This window comes from Tympanuchus pallidicinctus, unplaced genomic scaffold, assembly GCF_026119805.1.
Source record: "Tympanuchus pallidicinctus isolate F22 unplaced genomic scaffold, pur_lepc_1.0 scaffold3, whole genome shotgun sequence".
Classification (NCBI taxonomy): domain Eukaryota; kingdom Metazoa; phylum Chordata; class Aves; order Galliformes; family Phasianidae; genus Tympanuchus; species Tympanuchus pallidicinctus.
The window spans coordinates 18,113,737-18,135,304 of NW_026294747.1; the positions used below are offsets into that span (position 1 = coordinate 18,113,737).

Sequence of the window (21,568 nt, forward strand, 5' to 3'; positions counted from 1 at the left end):
CATGGGTCGGCTCTCATCAGCAGGCACTTGTCTTATAACATGATGCCTTACTGAAAATGAGTTTTGCTGGAGCCCAGCATTAGACTGTTAGATGGGCACTTAAATATCCTCCAAGACAGAACAGGATATTTTTTGCATGAATTTAGCATAATGCTATTACCAGTAAATAGAAGAAGCACTAGTGTATGTTGCCTTAAAATCAGTGGTCTGATGTACACAACTAAAGAAAGCCAATGCTCTGAATAGGGTAAAAAAATCCAAGTTTCTTCCTGACTTCTTGGTTTAGCCAAATAACTTTCCATGAGTAGCTGAGTAAGTCTGAATAGTTATCCTCATCAAATAGAGTCTTCTCCATTTCTGATTTTAGTTATGTCCTCTTTTGCCCCAGCTCTGGCACTCTGAACCCACCTCTGAGTTAACTTTTTAACAGCGGCTGATTAGGAAACAATATAATTATTTTCTTTTTACCCCCTGCAGTAGTTTCTCTTAGGTTAATGAGTTAATTCACTTCACAGAAGCTCAAACAAGTGCCAAAGATGATGCAAGGAAAATGGTGGGAATGTATGGCCCCTAGCAGAAAACAGAAGGGAAAACAAGACCTCTACTTTCTGGCAATGTAAGTTGTCAATTGGTGTTCTTCCTTAGGATGAGAGTCTCAATACTCAGACAGAAAGTTGGTCAGATGTGGCTTAGACAGATGCCACTGGGGCTATTCCACGAGATTTTGAAATAAAGACACTAAGACACATAAACATATAAAGCTAAACTTTAATGAGCTGTCTGAGTAAATTGAAATGAGTTTCGCTTATAGAATAAAAAAAACTGTTTTAAACAATTGCATTGAAAGTGACTGAATTTAAAGAATAGCTAAGACCTGGAGGAATATCCCGGTAACAACTTCCAAATGCATGCTACAAAATTATGTGATTTTCCTACACAGAATAACAATGAAAATATGACTTAAAAATATATATGCTACAGGCTTAATTTCACAGAAATTAATATAGCATAAATTAATCAGTAGTTTAAGCAATCATTTTAAATGTAACTTTTAATTAAAAGGAGGTCCTCATATCCTTCCAACGTATAAGGACTGCTTTATCTTTCAGAAATTCAGATCTATAACAAGTCAAACGATGCAGCAGTAGAGCAGGATCAGCAAATGCAAATTTGTTAAAATACTAATTTTTAAATCACACAAGCAACATGTCACGTTAGTTCTCTCTAGCTTTTTGAATGTGAATTTTCATTCCTCCTGAAGTAGCTTTTGCCAGTACTCATAAACAGCAAAGATTGTGCAGGATCTCTTTGTTTTAACTCTTTTTCTTCTTTGATACGCTGGTCAAAATTGGCTGCCAACATCTGTCAATTCAGCTGAATACAACAGCACCCCCTTCTGGCTTCAACAGTGCGAGGTGGAAACTGGAACTCTCATGATCACATAAGAAGAAATCTGTGTAGGGAAAACAAGATATACACAAAGATTTGTGTGGTTTAATGATCATGGTGATGAAAGGTCAAAGGTTGGACTGGGCGATCTTAGCACCCTTTTTCAACATTAATGATTCTATACTCTAAAATTAGGTATTTAGCCATAAGAAATGGGCAAAGGAAAATTAATTCTGCTGAAGAGCAATTTCAGAACTTTTCTCAGAGGCCATGGGGCAGCTCTGTGCAGGTGTGGTAGGCAGATGTCCTTGCATGCAGTGGCAGCACTCCAAATACCTGTTCGCACAAGGACTCATTTGACAGCAAGCGTTCTGTCCCACTGCTTCCTCCTCTGGCGTGGGCATAACAGCTAGTGCCCTGAGTACGTGGCTGTTTAATGCTCACACTGCCTAAGCACCCATTTTTCATCTCTTCTGATGCAAACACAGTGGGTAGAGAGAATTATCTGATGGGTCAACTCTGTGCAATGGGTTAGTCCTTTCTGTTCAGACCATTACTTTGGTCCAGGACTCCTTTATAATCTTAGTAGCAGTATCTTTAAGCTTGCTTAGATTTACAAGAAGAGGGATGCCAAACTCTGAAATATTGTGCTCCCACTGTGTTTTGCCCTACTGTGCTGTAAAAAGCTCATGTGTCAATTGTTTCAGAGTGCCTTCTCCTTCAATTACATAAAATACTGCCTGATCATATTACATACATACTTTTACTTAAAAATACTGGTTATGAAAACCTTGAAAACATTGATCACTGCTGCATTAGAAAAAAGAAATTCACAGTTAGCATCACTTGGTATGAATATGATACTAATTAATTCAGCTTATTCAAATTGCAACAAGTAATTTCTGCTCAAGAGCAGAAAACTATACCAAATAAGTAGCACCACTGAGAAAAGACTGAAATAAGAACTTGATACTGCAAGCTGAGGAACAGAAGCATGTGTTCAGACATCTCTGTAAAAACTAGCATATTAGGATGAGGTCCTTTTCTTTCACTGTTTTCATTCTGATAATGCTTGATCTACCTTGGTTTTGAAAGGTAATTGCACTCCGAGCTGTACCTAAGTGTTAAAATAGGCACAGGACATACTTAATATATATCCTTTCAGTGCACTGGATGGTAAGGAAGCATGATTTTGGGCGTGGACACAACTACAATGGTAACAGAGCAGGGAGAGTACTGAAGTTTCTGTTCTGGTAATCGAGTGGGAAAGCAGACAGAACAGATGGCATTATCTATAGTCTTTCCATGCAAACAGATGATTTCTACAGATAAACTCACACCTGAATACTGCTGTCATTCACAAGATCCCATTTTCTCCTGCTGGATGTTTTGAAGGATCTAGCCCATGCTGCTTCATCTGCACTGCAATATCAAATAGGTAGTCATAACATTCACACCTAGAATTAAAAGGAAAAGTAGTTGAAGGGTAAAATTAGGTTCAATTCATTCAAGTCTTACTGCTTTTTGTGATAACAGTTATCTTCCTTGAGCTGTACATCATCAATGTGACAGTCTGACTGGATAGCTGTTATCATTCATTTCCATCGCAGCTGTATGAAATAACACCCTAGTGCCCAGCATTTCAGCTACATGATCCTGTTGTGTTGCACTTTCAGTAGTAAATGAGGAATGTAATTTCCAATGCCCCCGTACCTCCTCCTCAACCACAAAAAAAAGGGACTAGAGAAAACTGTATGAACAGTATTGGCAGGTGTCATAAATAAGCAGAGAATGTCTTAAAGTTTCATACTTGTCCATGTGAAAAGAAAATGCTGTGAATTCTATCATTCAGAATAGATTAGAAAGAAAAATCAAACAGTGAAATAATGGATGAACCTAGTGAAGCCATAAATTCAATGAGGCCAAAAAGTTTATGAATATTCTGAATCATTGACAATGGTCGGAAATAAACAAAACAGCAATCAATCAAATTTTGAGGTATAATGTTAAAATACACCATGTTCCTTAATTGTACTCACATTGTTTTGGCTTTTTCCCATGTTTCTCCCCATACATAAACTCCATGACGTCTGACCAAAACAGCACAGGAATCTGGGTATTCTTCCATTGCTTTTGCCATTCTTTCTTTGAGATCCTTCTCTTCTGGTGTATTCTCAATAATGGGAACCACCAGTGTGTCATCATATCTAAGAGAAAAATAGATTTAAATATATCTTAAACATGAAACGAAATGTTTGGAAGAGATCTATCTTATACCTCAACTCTTCCATTAGAAAGAGCTTCTCCTTTGCATAAAGGTATTAACAGATTCTCAGCACTAGAGATTTTTAAGCCTCTCTTGTGAGTCACACTGCAGTAAAAGAATTCAGGAATGTATCCCACTTTTATGACCTGCTAGCAGTATCTGAACCATACTTGAGGCACAAAAAGAAAATAACACTTTAATGTATTAGATATAGTTGTTTGTTCACGTATCATCACTTTGTAGTTAGGTCCTTTTGCAACTTTTTCAGACTTTCTTCATCCTGTATTGGCATCACATACAAGCTTGATCTCAGATTAAATTATTCAAAAGAATCACATCACAAAGAAGGAAACAAAACTGGTTGCTGGAGAGCAGAAAAAATTGAATTTAGGTAGTCCAAAAAGCCCCTGGAAAAAAAGATTGTCCTTCTAAGGCATATAAATAGAAAGTAAGTGTCAACACATGAAAAATAAATTCTTCTCTGATAGAGTGGTTGGTGGGCTACATGTGATCTTAAGAAAGCCTGAGAACCCCAGTTCCAAAGACAAGATGATGCATGTTCCTCAGTGGAACTTGCCTAAGAGTTTCTTGTGAAGGAGATTGGGATATTTGGCATTGTTTGAACCTTAATTAACACTGGCAGAAACTTGTTTAAATAGTTTTTAATAAGTCCCCAGTTCACATTCAGATTTATCATTGAGATCTCGTTGATATTTCAAGAGTGGATGCTAGCAGAACTTATAAAAAACACAGAGGGGAAGCAATGGTAGAATTAATATAGCCTGTACCTCGTATTAAATATTTACAAAATGTAGAGGTCTCATGTCTTACAGTTTTCAATGGTGATGCTTTTCCCAAAGAAGTGTATAAATTAGTGAGGAAAGAAAATTAAGTGTTTGTAGGTTTACTTCATCTTTTTACTTGTCTTTCATATATACTAGTCATTAAATTTAGATTTGGAGTGAGTGCTACCAGTCAGGACATTTCAACTAAGGGATTGGTTTCCTAGTTTCTACTATGTACTCAGACATTAGTTTGGAAGCAAGTATAAACATCACAAATTGATTCCTAATCATAACCTTTTTTTGTAAGAATCGTTAGCTATAATAATAAAACCCACAGAAGACTCTGAAGGAGTTAAACTGCAGAGATAAAAAAAATATTTTACTGAAACATAAGGAGCCTGCATTGAGACAAAAGTTCATATAAAATACTTTGAGACAGTCTGAGATTTTGAAAGCTGTTTACTACAGATTTAATTCTACAGAAGCCAAAGGTAAAATTATTCAGGGATCATATTTAGGCCAGAAAATACTTCTGATTATCCTACCCATAACAGATTGCTTCCAGAATTTCTTTTGAATTCCGTGTGCAGTCTGGTGTGAGACAAGGCAATGGAATCTTGGATGGATGCATATGTACTTAGCAAACATGTAATCTGGAGCTTTGATTTTTTTATTTTTTATTTTTATTTTTATTTTTTTTCCTGATATGACAGCAGGATGACACAGGACAATTTGTAGATACGGAATGCAATAAATACAGTGTTTCCTGACTAACACACAGGAATTTTGGAAATTCACAATGCAAATCCAAAGAAAGGAAATTGTTGGTGTCGCTTTTTTTCCCCAGTTCCAGTATAAGGGATGTTTTTACTAGGAAGCTATGCCACATGAAAAACACAAATGCTAATGCTAACAAGAAGGTAAAGCTGGCAAGTCAACCAAAACTCCAAATAAAATATGTCCAGGCATAAAATCACATGCCAAACACATTGTTTGCTCCCTTGCCAAAGGGCAATTGTTATTTACAAAAATTTACATCAAAAAGTGGAAAGAATTTAGCATTTCAATTTTTCATCTAATTGTCACATATTATATGAAAGATGTTTGCTGGTCTCAATTCAACACTGTGGGTGGAGTCCTCAAAACAAGCCATCACACATAATTTGGAATAACTCAGCACTTACCTCAGAGCTCATCCTTGGAAAGTAATAACATTATCTTTAATGAGCTCTTTATTCTGATTTTTCTTTCAGAAAAGCCCGTCAAGTAAAATCTGAAAACCTCAACTCTCCTAACTTGCTGTAAACTAGCACAAGCAATGATATGTGAAGTCCACCCAAACACAGTTGCACTTTTATCAATTCAGGCTAATGTTGGCTGGATACAGTTTCAGTTTAACATTGTATAGATGTGTTAACAACCCTGTTCTTGAGGTATTTGTCAAGACCTGGCTCTTTATTTAGTTTGTTTCTACAGCTCAGTGGACCGCAGTACTGTTGACTTGGCAAGATTTTATCTCAGATCTCTTCTATAGGCTTGAGACCATTGTAGGGGAAGACAATGATTGATTTATTCCAGAGGTCTTGTTACTACTCATTTATAATACTTTATATTATACACTTGAACACACATAACTCAAATTACTTATCATCTGTTTTGCTGCAAACAAGCAATCAAATAGCACATCTCTGCTCTTAAAAATGTACCGGTAATAGCCTCCTGAAGAACACTTCTGGATTCCTTTTATCATCTCCTGATGGGTAATAGTGAACTCACTCCCTGGGTAAAGAAGGGTAGCCATAACAGCAGCCTTGGAATGAGTATGTATCACTGCACCTGCTCCTACGAGGAGAAAATATATATATATATATGAAAGGCATTTATTAAGAAAAAAACACTACTGTATTTGATCCATTTTCTTTGGCTAGGCATCTTAGCAAATGGTGATCTACTGTATCAGAAGAAAAAATGCACAGCAGCCTAAATAAAGGTAGGAAATAATTGCTCATCTATAAAAGATAATTATAGATTATTTTAGGACAGCAGTGTCAACTTTTACTTAGTGACAAATTTCAGGAGAAAAACCATTTGCACGAAAGCAAGGAGAAACACTGTATAGTTGTTTTTTTGTTGTTGTTGTTTTTTTTTTTTAAATTGCTATAAAAACTAAAACACTCTAATAATTTTATCAGAAATCCGTGATTCTGAAGACTTCCCAAACTTATTTATAACAGTTAAATACTCCTACTTTATGCAAGCAGTATTTCTCAATTATCCATTGATTCTCTGAAAAAAAACAAGCAAAAAAAAATTATCTCCTTGTACCATGATGGAAAGATATTAAATAATTGTAATTAACTCTACGAACGTAGCTGCAGTGTTGCCAAAAATAAGAATTTTCCTCAGGTACGTAGAGAAGTTTCTTATGCAGGAAGACTAGATGAGCCTCCTTAAGTCCTTTTAAAAGTAACACATGTGAATCTTCCACAATAGAAAAATATCTCTATTGCTGTCAATCTGCAGACATTCCACTCAATGTAGGTGTACAGATCATTTGCAGCTCAAGTACCTCCAACAGCTTTTCCCAAAGTGGGACTGCAAGCCGTGTTGCTACCTAAACATATCAAGGAATTGCACGAAATGAGCCTTCTTTAACATCTCTGACACCAGAAAAGGAAACGGATGCTCAACTGGAAACTGGCACTAAAGAAAAGATTCATATTTTGTTCACTTAATAATTTAGAACCTTTGACAATAGCCAAGGCATGTCAAATACTTCCCATTCCCTCCAACAAATTATTAATAGACTGGGATAAAAATCAGTGCCGAAAAGATGATCTCAGGTGCAGCTATGTAGGAAGCTGTAGAAGTGCCTTACAGATAGATGTTACTATGGATTACATTCTGTTGTATGTGTGCCTGTACAAATTTATTTATTTCACAGGCTCGTGTCTTTTTCACTGTGACTTTTATGTTTAAACAATCTGGCACTGAATTTTAATTCTGTTGACAATGTATATACAGCGTTTCAGTCAACAGTAAAGCAAAAAAATTTGCCACGTACCTCTCATAGTGTAGGCATTCATAAAAAGAGGTGTGCACTGGCTTTTCTTTAGTTTCTTGTGTGCTGGGGGACCACTGATGTCCTGCTCGTTCATGTCACAAACAAACATATCTTCTGGCTGTATCAGAGAAATTATTTTTACCTGTGATGACCTGAAGAATTTCATTTTCCTTCTAAGGAGATATATACATACAGAAACACAACATATTAAATATAGAATGCAATTTCAACTTTGTAAAAATTCTGTAGTACGCTATGTTTATTCTACCCACTAACACTAATTATCATTGCTGTCTAAGGTAAATGAACATTTGGTACTGTCTTTCAGTACTGCTGCCGAGGAGTACTAAAACTAAAACTTTCTAAGAAAGGAGATGGCCTATATCTAAATAACAGACCATCAAGAGAAAAAGTAGTAACTTACAAAAAAAAAAAAAAAAAAGTAGCTTTACAGAAATGTTTCCTTTGTATTAAAAAGCTATAGCTGCTGAACTGTCTACTGTAGAAACAAAACAGACTCATTTAAAAAAAATAACAGAAAATACAGTTGCAAGAGATCTCCTTACTCATTATGCTCAATCCACTGCTGCCGCCAAAAAAGAGCAAGACATCACAGCCTTGCCATATTATGCCTTTTCCTGTCTTATTTGCTAATGTGGCTAGCAAGCACTATGCAAAACTTCAAGTTTCTATAGGCAAAAAGATTCCTTTCACATTTCCTTGTATTTCCCCTCAGAGCTGTAAAACAATTCTTCCTATTGTCATAAAATAGTTATCATTTACCATTTTTCCCTCCGCTTATATTTTAGGGGTTTTGCAGTTCCAGGAAAGGAAAGGCATAAAACAGCCAACATCACCTTTTCTTGGAGAAAGCCTTTATTTACTAAGAAGACCAAGAGGAAAGATTTCCAATCACTCAAATGACAAGAAACAGAAAAGAGGTGTTAAAACATAATATGTGTGTACTACAGTAACTCAGAAACTCAGAAACTCAGTAACTTGAAAGCCATTTAATCTTGAAAAAGAAAAAAGCTGATCTAGAGTAACTTTCAGTCAAATTTTGCTTTAAGCCATGCTGGCCACAGGCTTGCTTTGGTAACTGAGTACTTAAGAGAAGAAATTCAGTTATTTCAGCAATGCAGACAATAGTATTGTAAGCCTTACTCTATGCAAGGAAAAATAAAACACTAAGCATAAGTAGTTTTACCCATCTGAAGATAAGCTCTGAGGTAGAAATAAAGTTAAACATACCTGTATTCTTTCCTTCTGGACTCCTGAAGGAGCAATATATATTTCATTCCTAAGAAAATTTGAAGATAGGTAAAATATTAAAAACCACGTCTTTCTAACAGCATGAGCATTAGAGCTCTAGATTCACTGGAAAAGAAATAGCAAATCTAAACTGTGATAACAAATTTATCACTCTTCCATATATGTGGTCACAGGTAGATGGGGTTGTCTTCTGCTTTTGTTTGGTTGTTTTTTTTTTAAATGCAGATGGATCACAGAAGAGCTTAAAGGGATATCAAACAGTGCTTTCAACTTGACAAGAGATTCAAAATAAATGCAGAAAATGCAACTTTGTTTTCTCTGTAAAGGAAAACACAAAACCTTCCCCTGTAATAATCTCAAACTCAGCCCCCAGAATTCTGAGGAAAAGACAAAGAGAACAAAATAAATTGCAAGCAGACACTGACCTGTGGCAAATCTGCTATTTAAAAATCTACAGACTACCTATAAACAGTATCAACTGTCTCTTGTATTATACAATGTAAATACTTTCATTTTTGTTCTAACTGCCTAATCTACATATGGCTACAAAATGCATTTGTGTGTTCATTTGCATTGATTAAAAAATATCACTCAGTGCAATCAAGTGACAAATTCAAGTAGAAGTATACCCTTTCTTCCAATGTTTACATGATCAAAACCCATAAAAATATTGATTTAAATTTAAATAATCTTAAAGTGGCGACTGAAATATTTTCAATAACAACAAAGAAAATCAGATTGCTATCTTGTACTTAATCACTCTTTGGTTTACGGAGCAATGCTTTAAATTCAGGAGCACAGAGACATCTAGTGAATAATTAGTCAAGTTACAGGTGTATCTCTCGAGAAGTGTGAGATGTTTAAATATTTTTCTCTCGTCTAGAAATTTATCATTCAGAAGAAGTGAAACAGGACAGCTGACAAAGAATTCTAGATCCAATTTTAATAATGCTATCCCACATCTTGGTGTCTTCACCCTGAGTAGTTCCAATGAAGAGTGCAGTCAGTAATGTTGATCAGGACGTAAGATAAAACTAGCTGCTAGAACTTCACTTGTTCTTATGGAACAATTCTAGGCTAGTCTACTTTGTCTTTGACTCATGGCTGTTCATTCTGAAACATACCTAACACTAATGCAGGTATAAAAATGAGTACAGTCATTCAGATTACAATCATTAGCTACCATGTAAGATGTACTGGAAGCTACTCAAATATGTAGTCTGAGCTACGAAGTGATAGAACTGTTAAAGAAAACTGTACTACTACATCAGTGTATTCTCTGCTGAAACCATGTGTCTTGTCAAAATGAACAAGAGTTACATAGAAACAAGAGAGAAAACAGCCTATATTCTGCCGCTGGTAAGAAATTAGTGTTATGTAGATCTTTCTATCGATGAATAACTTTAAAACCAAGAATCAATTCTCTTGTCATTCCTTTGATTACTTACTTCTGCTTTTTTGCAAAACTATGCAGGGAAGTGAAGCGAATTGCACAAAGCCATTAGAAACTCACAAATTTGGTGTTTGGAGCTTTTATTTCAGATACATGTATATATGTGAAAAGTAATAGCTGTGTTGTTTCTTTTTTTTCACATACACTGCATGCATTGTATGTCAGAAAAATGAGAGATCAGAAACTTTCAAGTTACAGTGTCCATGACTGGGCAGTGGCAGACACTGAAAAGTATTTTGCAGAGTGAAGTTTTCTTTCTTTTCTTCAGCAGCCACTAGCAGGGGTTCTGTTTCCATTAGAAGCTTTGAAAGTATAAATAGGAGTAATGAACAGTTAAAAAGCAAAGTGGTGCTTCTCAGATATATACCAAAAATTGTTTTGCTGTGCAGGTGCCACTTCAATTATGTCAATAACAATTCCTTAGAAATTATCTCAGTAGAATAGGACTTTCTTTATTGAAGGAAATGCCTTGACTGCGACACATACAGGGTGGGATTAATCTCATTTTATCATTGAAAGCTTTTTGTGTAATCTAATCTAGATTCCACAGTCAATGGAATGAAAAGAGGAAGATGAATCGCTCCTTAAAAGCAAGTAGTTTACCTTAGAGACAGAAGAAGGACATAAATAAGGTACTTTCTTAACTTGACTCTCTTTCTCCATTGAAAGAACCTCAATGATTAATTTAGGCCAAACATCTTCCCTTCTTTGCTTTAAATCTGCAGTAGCGTTCATTTCCCCTTCTATCTTCTTCGCTAGTTTTTGACTTTCAGACATCTGCCATGGAACAGAACTGCCCTCACCAATTACAGCCAAGCTTTCTCTGCAAACGTCATCATCACGGATCATCAAAGATCATCACGGAATGATCTGAGTCAGAGAGGACCTTTAAAGGCCGTGCAGTTCGTTGCTCTTCCACCTTTACTTACCCATGTTTCAGGCTGATTCCTCCACCAGTTCCCGTTACCCAGCCTAAACCATAGAACAGCCTACAAAGTTCAGGGATAAGATTTCTTGGATGTAACTTATCCTAAAAACAAATTTAAAAAAACGACACATTAAAAGCCATCAGAAAACTAAGAATTTACAATCTGAAACTCAGTTTGAACGGGCTATAGTCATACTTCAGCACGACGGTGTTAATTATGACTTTAATTACAAGACGACCGTCTTTTCTTTTAGGACACGTCTTCCTAAGGCCTGGCTCGTTCTGGACCAAGCGCTGCTACCGCAGCCGGCCCGTCACAGCCGTACGGCGCGCAGTAACACGGCTGCCCCTTCGTTACCTGCGCCGCGTCGCGGCCATCGGCGAGCTGGAGGCCGGGACCGTTGGCGGCAGCCATGGCGCCGTCGTGCGCTGGGTCCTGCCGCCGGGAGGCGTGCCGCGGCGCTGCCTGCCCGGCGCTCCCCGCGCGGAGCCGGCCGTAATCCCGAACGCCTGCAGTCAGGCAGCGCTAGGGGCAGCCCCGCGCCGGCGGCGAGGGCGAGGCAAGATGGCGGCCTCCTGGTGGCGGAGCGGCGGCACCGGGGTGCTCAGGTTGCTGCGAGGCGGGCGGCCCGTGCCGGGCGCTGGGCTGGCCCTGCCCGTCCGGGGAGGCTGGAGGCTCCTGCACGGCACGCAGGAGCTGCTGGGTGAGTGCTGGGCTGCGGCCGGCCTGCCGCTGTGTGGGCAGCGGGGAGCCTCGGTGGGCCGGAGCCGTGCTAGCTTGTTGGACCGGACCGGTGCTACCGGTGTGTGGGGCTGTGAGGCCCGGGAGGTGAATGCAGGACGAAAGGAGCAGTTCCGTCCCACGGCACATTGAACGGGAGGCCTTGGAGGTGGGCCTGCCAGGCTGGGCGCTGCTGCCTTGGTCTCTGCAGGTCCAAAGCACGAGTGCTTTTTGGTAACCTTGCTCCTGTATTTGGCCCAAAGCTGGTTGTTGTTCGTCGAATGTTAATTCTTTTAGTCTGTCGGGTTTCTCTCTTGGAATTATTCCTCTTCGGTTTTATTACTAATTGTTCTTACACGTTCATTTCTCCCGCTCTCGAAGGTGTGAGGATGAGCCTCTAAAGAAGTTCAAGCATTTTGTGTAATTTAAAGGGCCAAACTTAAGGTGTAGCATTGAAATGCTCTACTTAATTTCAAAGGCAGTTTCTTGGCTTCTCAGCCAGGTGAGCACTGCCGTGCTGAGCTTCTCTGTTAGTTTGGTGTCACATTCTAAAGAACACACCTTCAGTTTTTCAATTTCCTTTGAAATAGTTCTGCTCATTCTCATTCAGCAGACTGCAAGTGTATGTATTATTCTAGATAATGTTTTCTTATTCTTGTAGGAGTCCAAATATGTTTTTTTGTACATGTATGATATCTGGGATGGAAGGTTAACACCCATCGCATCCAGAAGTTAAAATGTAAATGTGTACGTAGCATATAAATGTATGAATGTTTGAAAAAAGGATGTCAGATGAGGAGGGAAAGCAAAAGTCAGCAAGAAAACTCATCAATGCATTTGAAAGAGGAAGCAAGAAAGCATACAGCACAATTCAAATGGAATTACCAGCAGTGAGCATGTAGGGACAAAAGTGAAAAAATCATGGCATAAAATGATGCAATTGTAAACTTGCAGGAGTATTGAAGAAATAACCTGTAAGTTAGTATGAGAAATAAGGCTTAGTCTGTTACACAACAGAATACACCAACATCCAAGTTTGTATTGCTGCTGGTTTTTGGTTGAGCTTTCACTGAAAGCTAAATCAGTGCACAGACATGCTGAATAAAGCTAAGCTACGTGAAGGACACAAGTTATTCAGAGAATAACTTCAGACAAGTTAGGTGTCATTCACGCAAATTAGTGTTGGAGCTATCAGCTGCATTACGCAGAACAGATGAGATGGAGGGAAAGCAGAAAGACATCTTCATTATTTTCCTGATCTGTATTAAAAAAAAAAAAGAACTACATGAAAGTATCTTCCTGAACTTTTTGTTTGTTTGCTTTCAGAGCCTGCAGTTAAGCAACCAGCTGAATAAATTATGAAATAGAAGGCTTGGGAAAACTTTGTTTCATCAGGCACTCAGATTTGCTTTTGTCAGGTGTAACGGTGCTATCTGTGTTGCAGATTGATTTTGTAAGGCTTTGGCATGCTATTGTATGTTTGTGGTTTTTATTTTTTCCTATCTTTTTTCCTATAAAGGAAACATGATCTCAAAAAATTTGTATAGCGTTGTTCAAACTGTGAAGGAAGGTGAGGAGTTATTGCAGTTGGCTGTCCTAACTGGAAGGATATTTATCTGAGATCCTTCAAGACCCTTTCAGGACTTGTGCCTGATGCTGAGTTTTAAATGCTGTTTTTGTTAGAGGTCTGAAAAACGTTTGTCAATCCAAATATGACTTGAAGACATAATTAGACATCAAACTAATTGCAGTGAGTTATGTGAATAACAGTAAGAATAAACACCTAGTATAGGATGGGATGTGGTAGTTTCCTAGGTCATAATCCTGCATTAGGAAGTCAAGGCTTTTGCAAACAGAATGTGAGCGAATCATCATCACATGGCAAAAGTTGATGAGCCAGGAATGTCATCTGGAGGGCATGTGCTAATTCTTCTGCCACTCTACTTTGTACCGATAATACCTCAGCCAAGGCTTTGCTGTAGTTTTGAATGCTGTACATCAGGAAGGGGTACGGGCTGATGGGAGAGAACTCAGAGGAGTAAGAGTTGTTAAAGACATAATAAATTGTCAAACAATTCATTTGAAATGTATTGGCTGTGTAACAGAAGGAATAACCAGAACGTAATTATTTGTAAGAGATAAGCAATGAAATACAAATGGCTGTATTACTGGGGGAAAACTTTCAGTGGTTTGAACAGCATTGCTCTGTTTTATCTCCTTGATTGCATTGTGCATCTCCATAAATGGGGATATGTGACATTCCAGCTGTATCTATAGGTAGTGAAAGCACCAGGGATAGATCTGCCTAATTGTAGTTGCAAATTGGTGTATGTTATACTGAAGTTTCAGCAGGTAATAGACACTGTAGTAACCTTGTGGAGCTGTACAGTAAACTGAGGAGACAAGGTGCTGATGGACTTTCTTCATAGAAGGAAGAAAAAAAGTATGAACTATTACTTTTTAAAGAATATTTTAAAATATCTTTTTATATTCTTCAGTTTTATCATTGTTGTCAGATTGTAGCAAGTCTTTTAAGCCTTTGCTAACCAGAGGGTTTGGCTTGGGGATTTATGAAATACCTCATGAGTGGCACATGTTAAAGTGTTTGTCCTCAGTTCATCACAGGTTTTGTTTATTTTGTTTTGACAAAGCTGGAAGTGTTCCAGCTTTGTTCCATAACAAAGGAGGTCAGACAAGGGACAATGAAATGGTGTCTTGTTGGATATGCTTAAATAGGAGGTACTCAGATTGTAGTCACCAGCCCATTATAGGTATCTCCTGACTTGTCTTCCATTTATTTGGTATAGGGTGTAAAGGACAAAGGAGGAGGCAGAAATCTCATCCCTAGATGCAACGTTTTTATTGATATATTTTAAGAGTTGTATTCTTGGCTACATAGAAAATTATCTTTAAAATAGGAGGTACTGCTTACATGAAAAAAAAAATTTAAGCCTTTGGCTCAGATAATTGGTTTATGACAACACAAAGTTGATGGCAGTAAAATTAGCAGATGATGATGAGAGCTGAGAAATTTCATTTGTTCTAAATTCTCTTAAATGAGTGAGCCTCACTTGTCTTTAATAGATTGTGTGAATTGTCTGAACTCTTTACTCACCAATAATGAAAGATCAACAATATTTATTTTCCAGAGTGCTTGTAAGGACCGTACTGTACAGTGCAATTAACCTGTATCCTGTTTGGATGCCTGATCACTAACCAGAAAGTGACTAAAATAGCTCTGAAGGGTAACCATTTTTGTAGCTGCTGTTCTTGTGTATCTGTGTAAGAGGAAGCCTTAATTGCAGCACTTCTGAACCTGGCTGTGAACATAGATGTCTCTATATGCATGTGCCTCAAGTGAACACAAGGATTGGATTGTTCAGTGAGGTTGGGGGATGGGGAAGGAGTGGAGAAATTGGAGTTTAGTTGCACCTCCTTTTTCCTTTCCTTTGCCATAAGTACTTTATTTGTAGTTAGCAGTTCCTTTAGTCTGGATTGAGTCCTGTCCTGCCTTCTGCAGGGTGTTTTGAGTGTCAGTGTTATTTATATTGCCGTGTGATGAGTCAGGTCAGGGAGCTATCATGAATGAAATCGTATTTCTTGTGATAAGATTAACTGCCAGCAAAACCCATTCTCTAATCTGGATAACTGAACAGCATCATAAATGTTAGCACTGTTGGTAGTATGAGTAAGTGGGTCAGAAGGCTGAACAGCTGCTTTCACGTGTCTCGTGGATTGATATTAAGGTTAACGTAGGACAAGAGGACATGAAAGGCTAAGCTAATAAGTTTTCCTTAAATTAGCACAATTTGAAATGTAATTGATTCACTGCCTTGCAAAACTGTTGTGAGGGTTGGATTAGATGATCTCAGAGGTCTTTTCCAACCTCTGTGGTTCTGTATCTGTGATACATTGTAGGTGAAAGAAGCAGTGATTTCGCATAAAAAGCACTTTGATTTCACAGTCGTGAAATTTTTTTAAGACACCAGAATACTGTTAGTGAATGTGTTCAGTGGGAAGTTTTTTCATTGCACTTGTTGACCACGTCTGTCATCCAAACATCAGAAAGCAACTAGAATGTCTTTTTTACTTGATAGGCCAGCAGAAGCAACCTAGCAACTGACCTTAAGTTTCATTGGTGGTATGAGTTTAAAAATAAATAAATGAAATGGAATGGAGGGAGAGAAGGGAAACGTTTTGCTGTTGGATAGGCCATGGCCAACACATTTGTCTGCAGTGACAACGTGATTAGATGAGGACAACATTTTGCTCTGGTAATACTGTTGACCTTTTTATGGTACGCATAAAAAAGTGAAAGATCAATGAGTAGTGTGTTGGAGTGAGAAACCGCTGCAACCTTTATGAACTTGTTTACCACGATACCTCTTCCCTGTTACAAATCTTTATACAAGTATACACAGAGTTGTCCAGTGACAAAAATAAAAAAATAGATAAAGTCTTTTCAGTTCTTTGCTTTTTTAGGTTTTGTGATATTTTTCTGAGCTTTGGTGCAGGTAATCAGAAGTTTGTAATGTTTTTCTAAATAGCTGATTGCTTTATGTTGTATACCTTGGCAACTAATCAACAAGTAAGCTCATGTTTTCTTTTTAAATTGCGATCAATGATGTGTCTGTTAAATTCTTTATTGTTGGAGTGCATCTATGGATCAAGATGTTTCCATATGGCAGTTGTTTTCTAATTTAAGTGGCATGTCAAGCTTTCAGGTGAACCATCTAACAGAAAACATCTGTGACATCAGCAGTCTTTTAGACTTAATTTTTTTATTTTTTTTTAAACTGGGGGGACAAGCTGCAGAATGTTACAGCCAGGTGTTTATTTGCAGAATGAAATCATTGCTTAATTCCATATAAATGTAATATTCTGTGTTTTGAAGTAAAATGTCAGCTACCTCCCAAGAAGTGATCAACTTTGTCACCTGCAACTTACAGGGCTTTGCTGCCTTCAGAGAAAGTGGAGCACAGCATTAATTTTCACAAACTTAAATTTTCTTGTGCTGGTTTCTAAATAGGATTGCAGAATTGTGATGGTGGGGTGTATGTATTTGTTTCTGTTGATTAGAAGCAGTCACATACCTTCTACAGTAAGTTTGAGTGCTGCTCCTCAGTTGCAGTTACCATTGTTGCAGTGGGGCACAGTAATATAGAAAATGAGTTTCCAATTTTCAGACATAAGTGTGCCTTCATTTTTTGAATTCTTTCTTCTGCTTTGTCTCCTGTTTATTTTTCTAATGCATCACATGTGCTTGCTGCCAAGTCTTGTCTTCTAACTTGATTGGAAGAGACTATGGTTTGCAAAAGCTGCTTGTTATGCGACCGGGAAAATGTTAAAGTACTCCAAATTTGTTACTCAGTTTTGTATTTATGCCTTGGGATGGAGCATATTTTGGGGAACGGGTCAGGTAATTCTTCACTAAATTGAAGCGTCTGAGCCATCATATTTTAAAATGTTTTTTAAATCTCATTAGAAATATGGAATGCTTTCTTTTTCTTTTTCCTTGAAGCATGGTTAACAGTTGTAGATAATCCTACAGTTTTGTGGGATATGACTTCAAAACTGTTTTGATTTTTTTTTTTTTGTTTGTTTATTTGGTTGTCAAAGTTGACTTGTCAAGATAGGAAAATGAAACAGCATTTATTTACGTTGTGTACATTTTCAAGTAATGTGTTTTCTATTGGCCGTTATCCATAATACATTTCAGTGAATGTACAAAGCATAAAGGAAATTGTAAACTCATGTTTTAACCTACAGTATTTGGAAAAAAATAGACATAGTATGAACACAGGCATTCAGAGGATAGCTTACATTCTCAATGTCGTTTATTTCTTTTTTTTGTATATTGAACCAAGACAAGAGATTGCAAAAAAAGAAACTTTTAAAAAAAAAAGATAATTCAGTTACAGAGTGCCACTGTTACCCACAACACAACACAATGATTATATATATTATATATATATATGTGATTTGTATATATACACCCTGGGCTCATTTCTGCAGCTCAAGTGTTATGGGCAGCATGATCCTAATTGTGATGATGTCCTGGGGTCTGTGGGAAATAAATAGCTCACCTTCTGCTTTTGGTGCATTGTAAAATGGCCAGGTCATTAATGCTTGCTGAGGTTACGAGATAGTTGCTGCATTGTTTAAAATTTGCATTAAAAATGCTTTGTATCCATAAATAATGAGAAAACCATTTATTTCTTTAACTCTACCCAACCTCTGGAATATTTACAGTTTAATACTTTTTATGAGCGTAATAATTAGTTCTTTCATAGTCCTGTAGCAATGAGATAGACAAAGGCAGATTTATTGGACATGTTAATATTAATTAATTACAGAAGGAAGGTGGATAATTTTAATTCCCTTAAAACATTGTGTATTAATTAAAGTTTCCCTTCTATCTTTATCTTCTCTGAGATCTTAACCAGGGTAATTCTTAGGATGCAGAAGAAATGATGAGAAGCATTTTTGTTTCTGGCTTCTTGTCTTGAAACCCCAAATTTATTTTATTGCTCTTTGTATTCTCAATAATGGGGAAGAAAAAAAAAGGGATACCTGCTAAGTTTTTAAAGCTGTTCTGCTTACTCTAAGCAAGACAAGATGTGTGAGAGAGATATTGCTGCTTCCTAGTTATGATAAACCTTAATGCTGCTGACTGGGTACAAAGAAAAGGGAATATGAAGCAGAATTGATTCTTGCCTTTTTATACAATCTTCCTCTCGTGTGTCTATTTTTGTGGTTTAATTTAATACAGATTCAGATAAATAATTCAGAAATGAGCCTTAAATTGATCAGATACTGGAAAACTACACAAAATAATACTTAAAGAACTGTACTTTTTTGGTCTTGTAGCTATCCTTATAAGTTCAGAATGATGATATCCATTTATTACAAGCTGTATGTCGGAATGCTCCTCTGGTGCCTTGGATCAAATGTTGGGGGAGGCAGCATGCTGTGTGGCCAAGGAATTTGCTGCCTGGTGGGGGCTCTGTGTTCCAAAGAATCCCACTTATGTGACATACAGCTGGGCACTGTGCAATGCCACTTGGCTCTGTGTATGGGTGTATGAGCCAATCCAGCTGACCGCGTGTTGCAGTGAGCTGCTGGCAAGCTGCATCTAGGAGGTGACAGTGTCATGGCAAAAAAAGGCCGAGAATTTAGCTGCTCTGTGTATACAGACACTTATCTATTAGAAACATCTCTGTAATCGTCTTTCAAGCTTTTTAATGGATGCCTAAGATAAAATCATTGAAATTTGAAGTTAGGCAACTTCAGTCTGCAGAGTTTCATAGAATCATAGAATGGTTGAAAAGGACTTCATAGATCATCGAGTTTCAACCCCCTTGCTCTGTGCAGGGTTGCCAGCAACCAGACCAGGCTGCCCAGAGCCACATCCAGCCTGGCCTTGAATGCCTCCAGGGATGGGGCATCCACAGCTTCCTTGGGCAACCTGTTCCAGTGCCTCACCACCCTCTGTGTGAAAAACTTCCTCTTAATATCCAACCTAAACCTCCCCTTTCTGAGTTTGAAACCATTCCCCCTTTTCCTGTCGCTCTCATAAGCAGTCATTCTCCTGTTTATATGCTCCCTTCAAATATCAGAAGGCCACAATAAAGTCTCCCCAGAGCTTTCTCTTTTCCAACCGCAAGCCCGGTTCCCTCAACCTTTCCTCATAGGAGAGGTACTCCAGTTAGGAAGTAGATAGGATTTCTTAGCAAAAAGGGTAAATAAACACTGGAACAGTTTATTGGTGGAGGAGGTGGCTCATCATTGCCTGGAGTACTAGGATTATGAGAGCTTTATTAGTTTAAAAAGTGTGCTTTAATCTTTCAACTGGAAAAAGTTCCACAACCTGCATTAAAGAAGAGGAGCACGTAGTGTTTGTGGTGGTTTTGAGAAAAAATCATTGATGCTTATGGTTCTACAAATCAGGACTCTGCTTCAACTTTTGAACTTCAGGAGGATGAGGTTACATCTTGGCACGCTTTTAATGTTGCAGTTCAGCATTAAAGCGGTGGTCCTAATTATAAGAACCTTAGCGTCTGTTTAGGTGTCAGAAGTTAGTCTAGCAGTTGGCTAGGTATGGTCCTTACAGTTCCACCACTCTGTCTTCATGCTTAAGAAGTCTGAGGATAGATGAGTACTCTGAGACTGACCAGAAGATGCTCGATACTGTTCTCATGCGTTTGTGATTTTGCTGCATAGCTTGGAAGGAAAACCAATAAATAACACTGAGGAATTTCTGGATGGAGCATACATCAGGGAGCAGGGAGCTATCCAGTTTCTTGTGGTGTAGGTTGGCCTCTCTTAAGAACTGAGATACATGTGTGCACATTTCTTTTCACTTCTTTGGGCTTATATATATCTGACAGGCCTTACTTTCAGATACCATTTCCTGCTTACTTGTCTTCGAGACTTGTTCCATTTGCCCACATGGCCTGAAGTGAATAAGAGGCTGTAGCATGGTAGTTTAGCCAAGGTTTTGCTCAGAGGAGCTCTCACAGCAGCAGAGTGAAGAATAGGCAGGACCACATGTGGAAACACAAAAATAATGAAAATAGACTTTGACTTAGTACGTATGCATCCGATACTCAAGAGGCAGAAGATGTTAGTTGCCTCAGCTTATGAATTTTGTGGCATTTCAGTGGGGAAGAAGAAAGACTCACAGCTTTATGATAGCTGCTTATTCCTCTAGTGGGTGTTTGTATTTTATGGTTGCTACACGTGATGAAGTGTGTAATTTGAGCTTTAAGCAAGCTTTCAATTTCCTTCTGTTTACACTTCTTTGGGCAAAAGTTCTATAACTGCTTCACTTCAATTCACCGCAGCATTTTTCAGCAGGTTATACTGAAATTTGAAATACTAGTTTGTGTATTTTTCATAATGCATTGTCTTAATTGTGAGGGGGGAGCTTACATTAAAAACGAATTGCTTCAAAGCTTAAGCAGATGTACCTTCTTTATCATCATACAGTGTCCATATTATATTTTTACTAAAGACAAAACTCGGTTTGCTTAACACGTTGCATGGTTTCGTTCTCAGGTTGGCTCTTCTCTATGTAACAGATTCTGTAGTTTATTTTGTTTTCTTTGGTGCTCTTGGGAGTGCATTTAAAGTATATGCTTTGGAAAAAGAACTTTACAATAAGCTTTGGAAAAAGAACTTTGTCTTAATGATTGCATTTAGTTCAGCTGTCTTTCAGGTTCGTGTGCTTTTAGCCTCATTTGTGCTTAAAAGGTATTAAGTCTAGATTGTTGTTCTTATTATCTTAACAATGTTCTTATTTTACAGGTACACCTGCAATTAAAGTTTTAATGCCTGCACTTTCTCCTACAATGGAAGAAGGAAACATCGTGAAATGGTTAAAGAAGGAAGGTGAGACACCATTTTCCGTGTCCTCAGTTGCAATTCTTCATGTGCTGTAAGAATAAGTTATTTGTTTCAGGTTGTATCTTAGCATTTTGAAGCAAAATGTTTGGTGTGTCTGTGCTTTCTTTTTGAACAATACCTCACTTTACAATTGTTGGCTTTAAATACTTTTTCTTCAGTTGTATTCCATAAGGTTGCTTTGACCACATTTTGAACATTTTCTATAAGGTTGTTCAGGGGTGTGAGTATTTGTTTGTGGCTTGTTTGTTTGTTCTTAATTCCCAGTGTTGTTGTGATTAACAG

The 21,568-nt window shown here is 37.7% G+C and overlaps 2 protein-coding genes across 4 annotated transcripts in view; one reads left to right on the top strand and one right to left on the bottom strand.

The window, feature by feature from the left end:
• Positions 1 to 754: 754 nt before the first annotated feature.
• Positions 755 to 11,634, bottom strand: APIP (APAF1 interacting protein). 2 transcript variants are annotated; one of them, XM_052695260.1, is made up of 8 exons: positions 11,516 to 11,634; positions 11,159 to 11,259; positions 8,756 to 8,804; positions 7,505 to 7,622; positions 6,147 to 6,282; positions 3,429 to 3,596; positions 2,730 to 2,846; positions 755 to 1,453 (listed from the first exon to the last, which is right to left on the bottom strand). In XM_052695260.1, the coding sequence occupies exons 1-7, from the start codon at positions 11,570 to 11,572 to the stop codon at positions 2,747 to 2,749; spliced, it is 729 nt and encodes a 242-aa protein (XP_052551220.1). In that variant the 5' UTR covers positions 11,573 to 11,634; the 3' UTR covers positions 755 to 1,453; positions 2,730 to 2,746. The 2 variants fall into 2 exon arrangements, with proteins under 2 accessions (XP_052551220.1, XP_052551221.1); XM_052695261.1 differs by lacking the exon at positions 11,516 to 11,634 and having other exon boundaries at positions 7,505 to 7,677; positions 11,159 to 11,261.
• Positions 11,635 to 11,693: 59 nt separating this feature from the next.
• The window catches only part of PDHX (pyruvate dehydrogenase complex component X), a 38,298-nt gene continuing 28,423 nt past the window's right edge, over positions 11,694 to 21,568 (top strand). The window contains exons 1-2 of one of the 2 annotated variants that reach the window (XM_052695248.1): positions 11,694 to 11,861; positions 21,188 to 21,271. In XM_052695248.1, coding sequence (XP_052551208.1) covers positions 11,723 to 11,861; positions 21,188 to 21,271 — 223 coding nt within the window. In that variant the 5' untranslated portion in view covers positions 11,694 to 11,722. The remainder of the gene's footprint in view (positions 11,862 to 21,187; positions 21,272 to 21,568) is intronic. The other variant, XM_052695247.1, reaches the window with a different exon arrangement.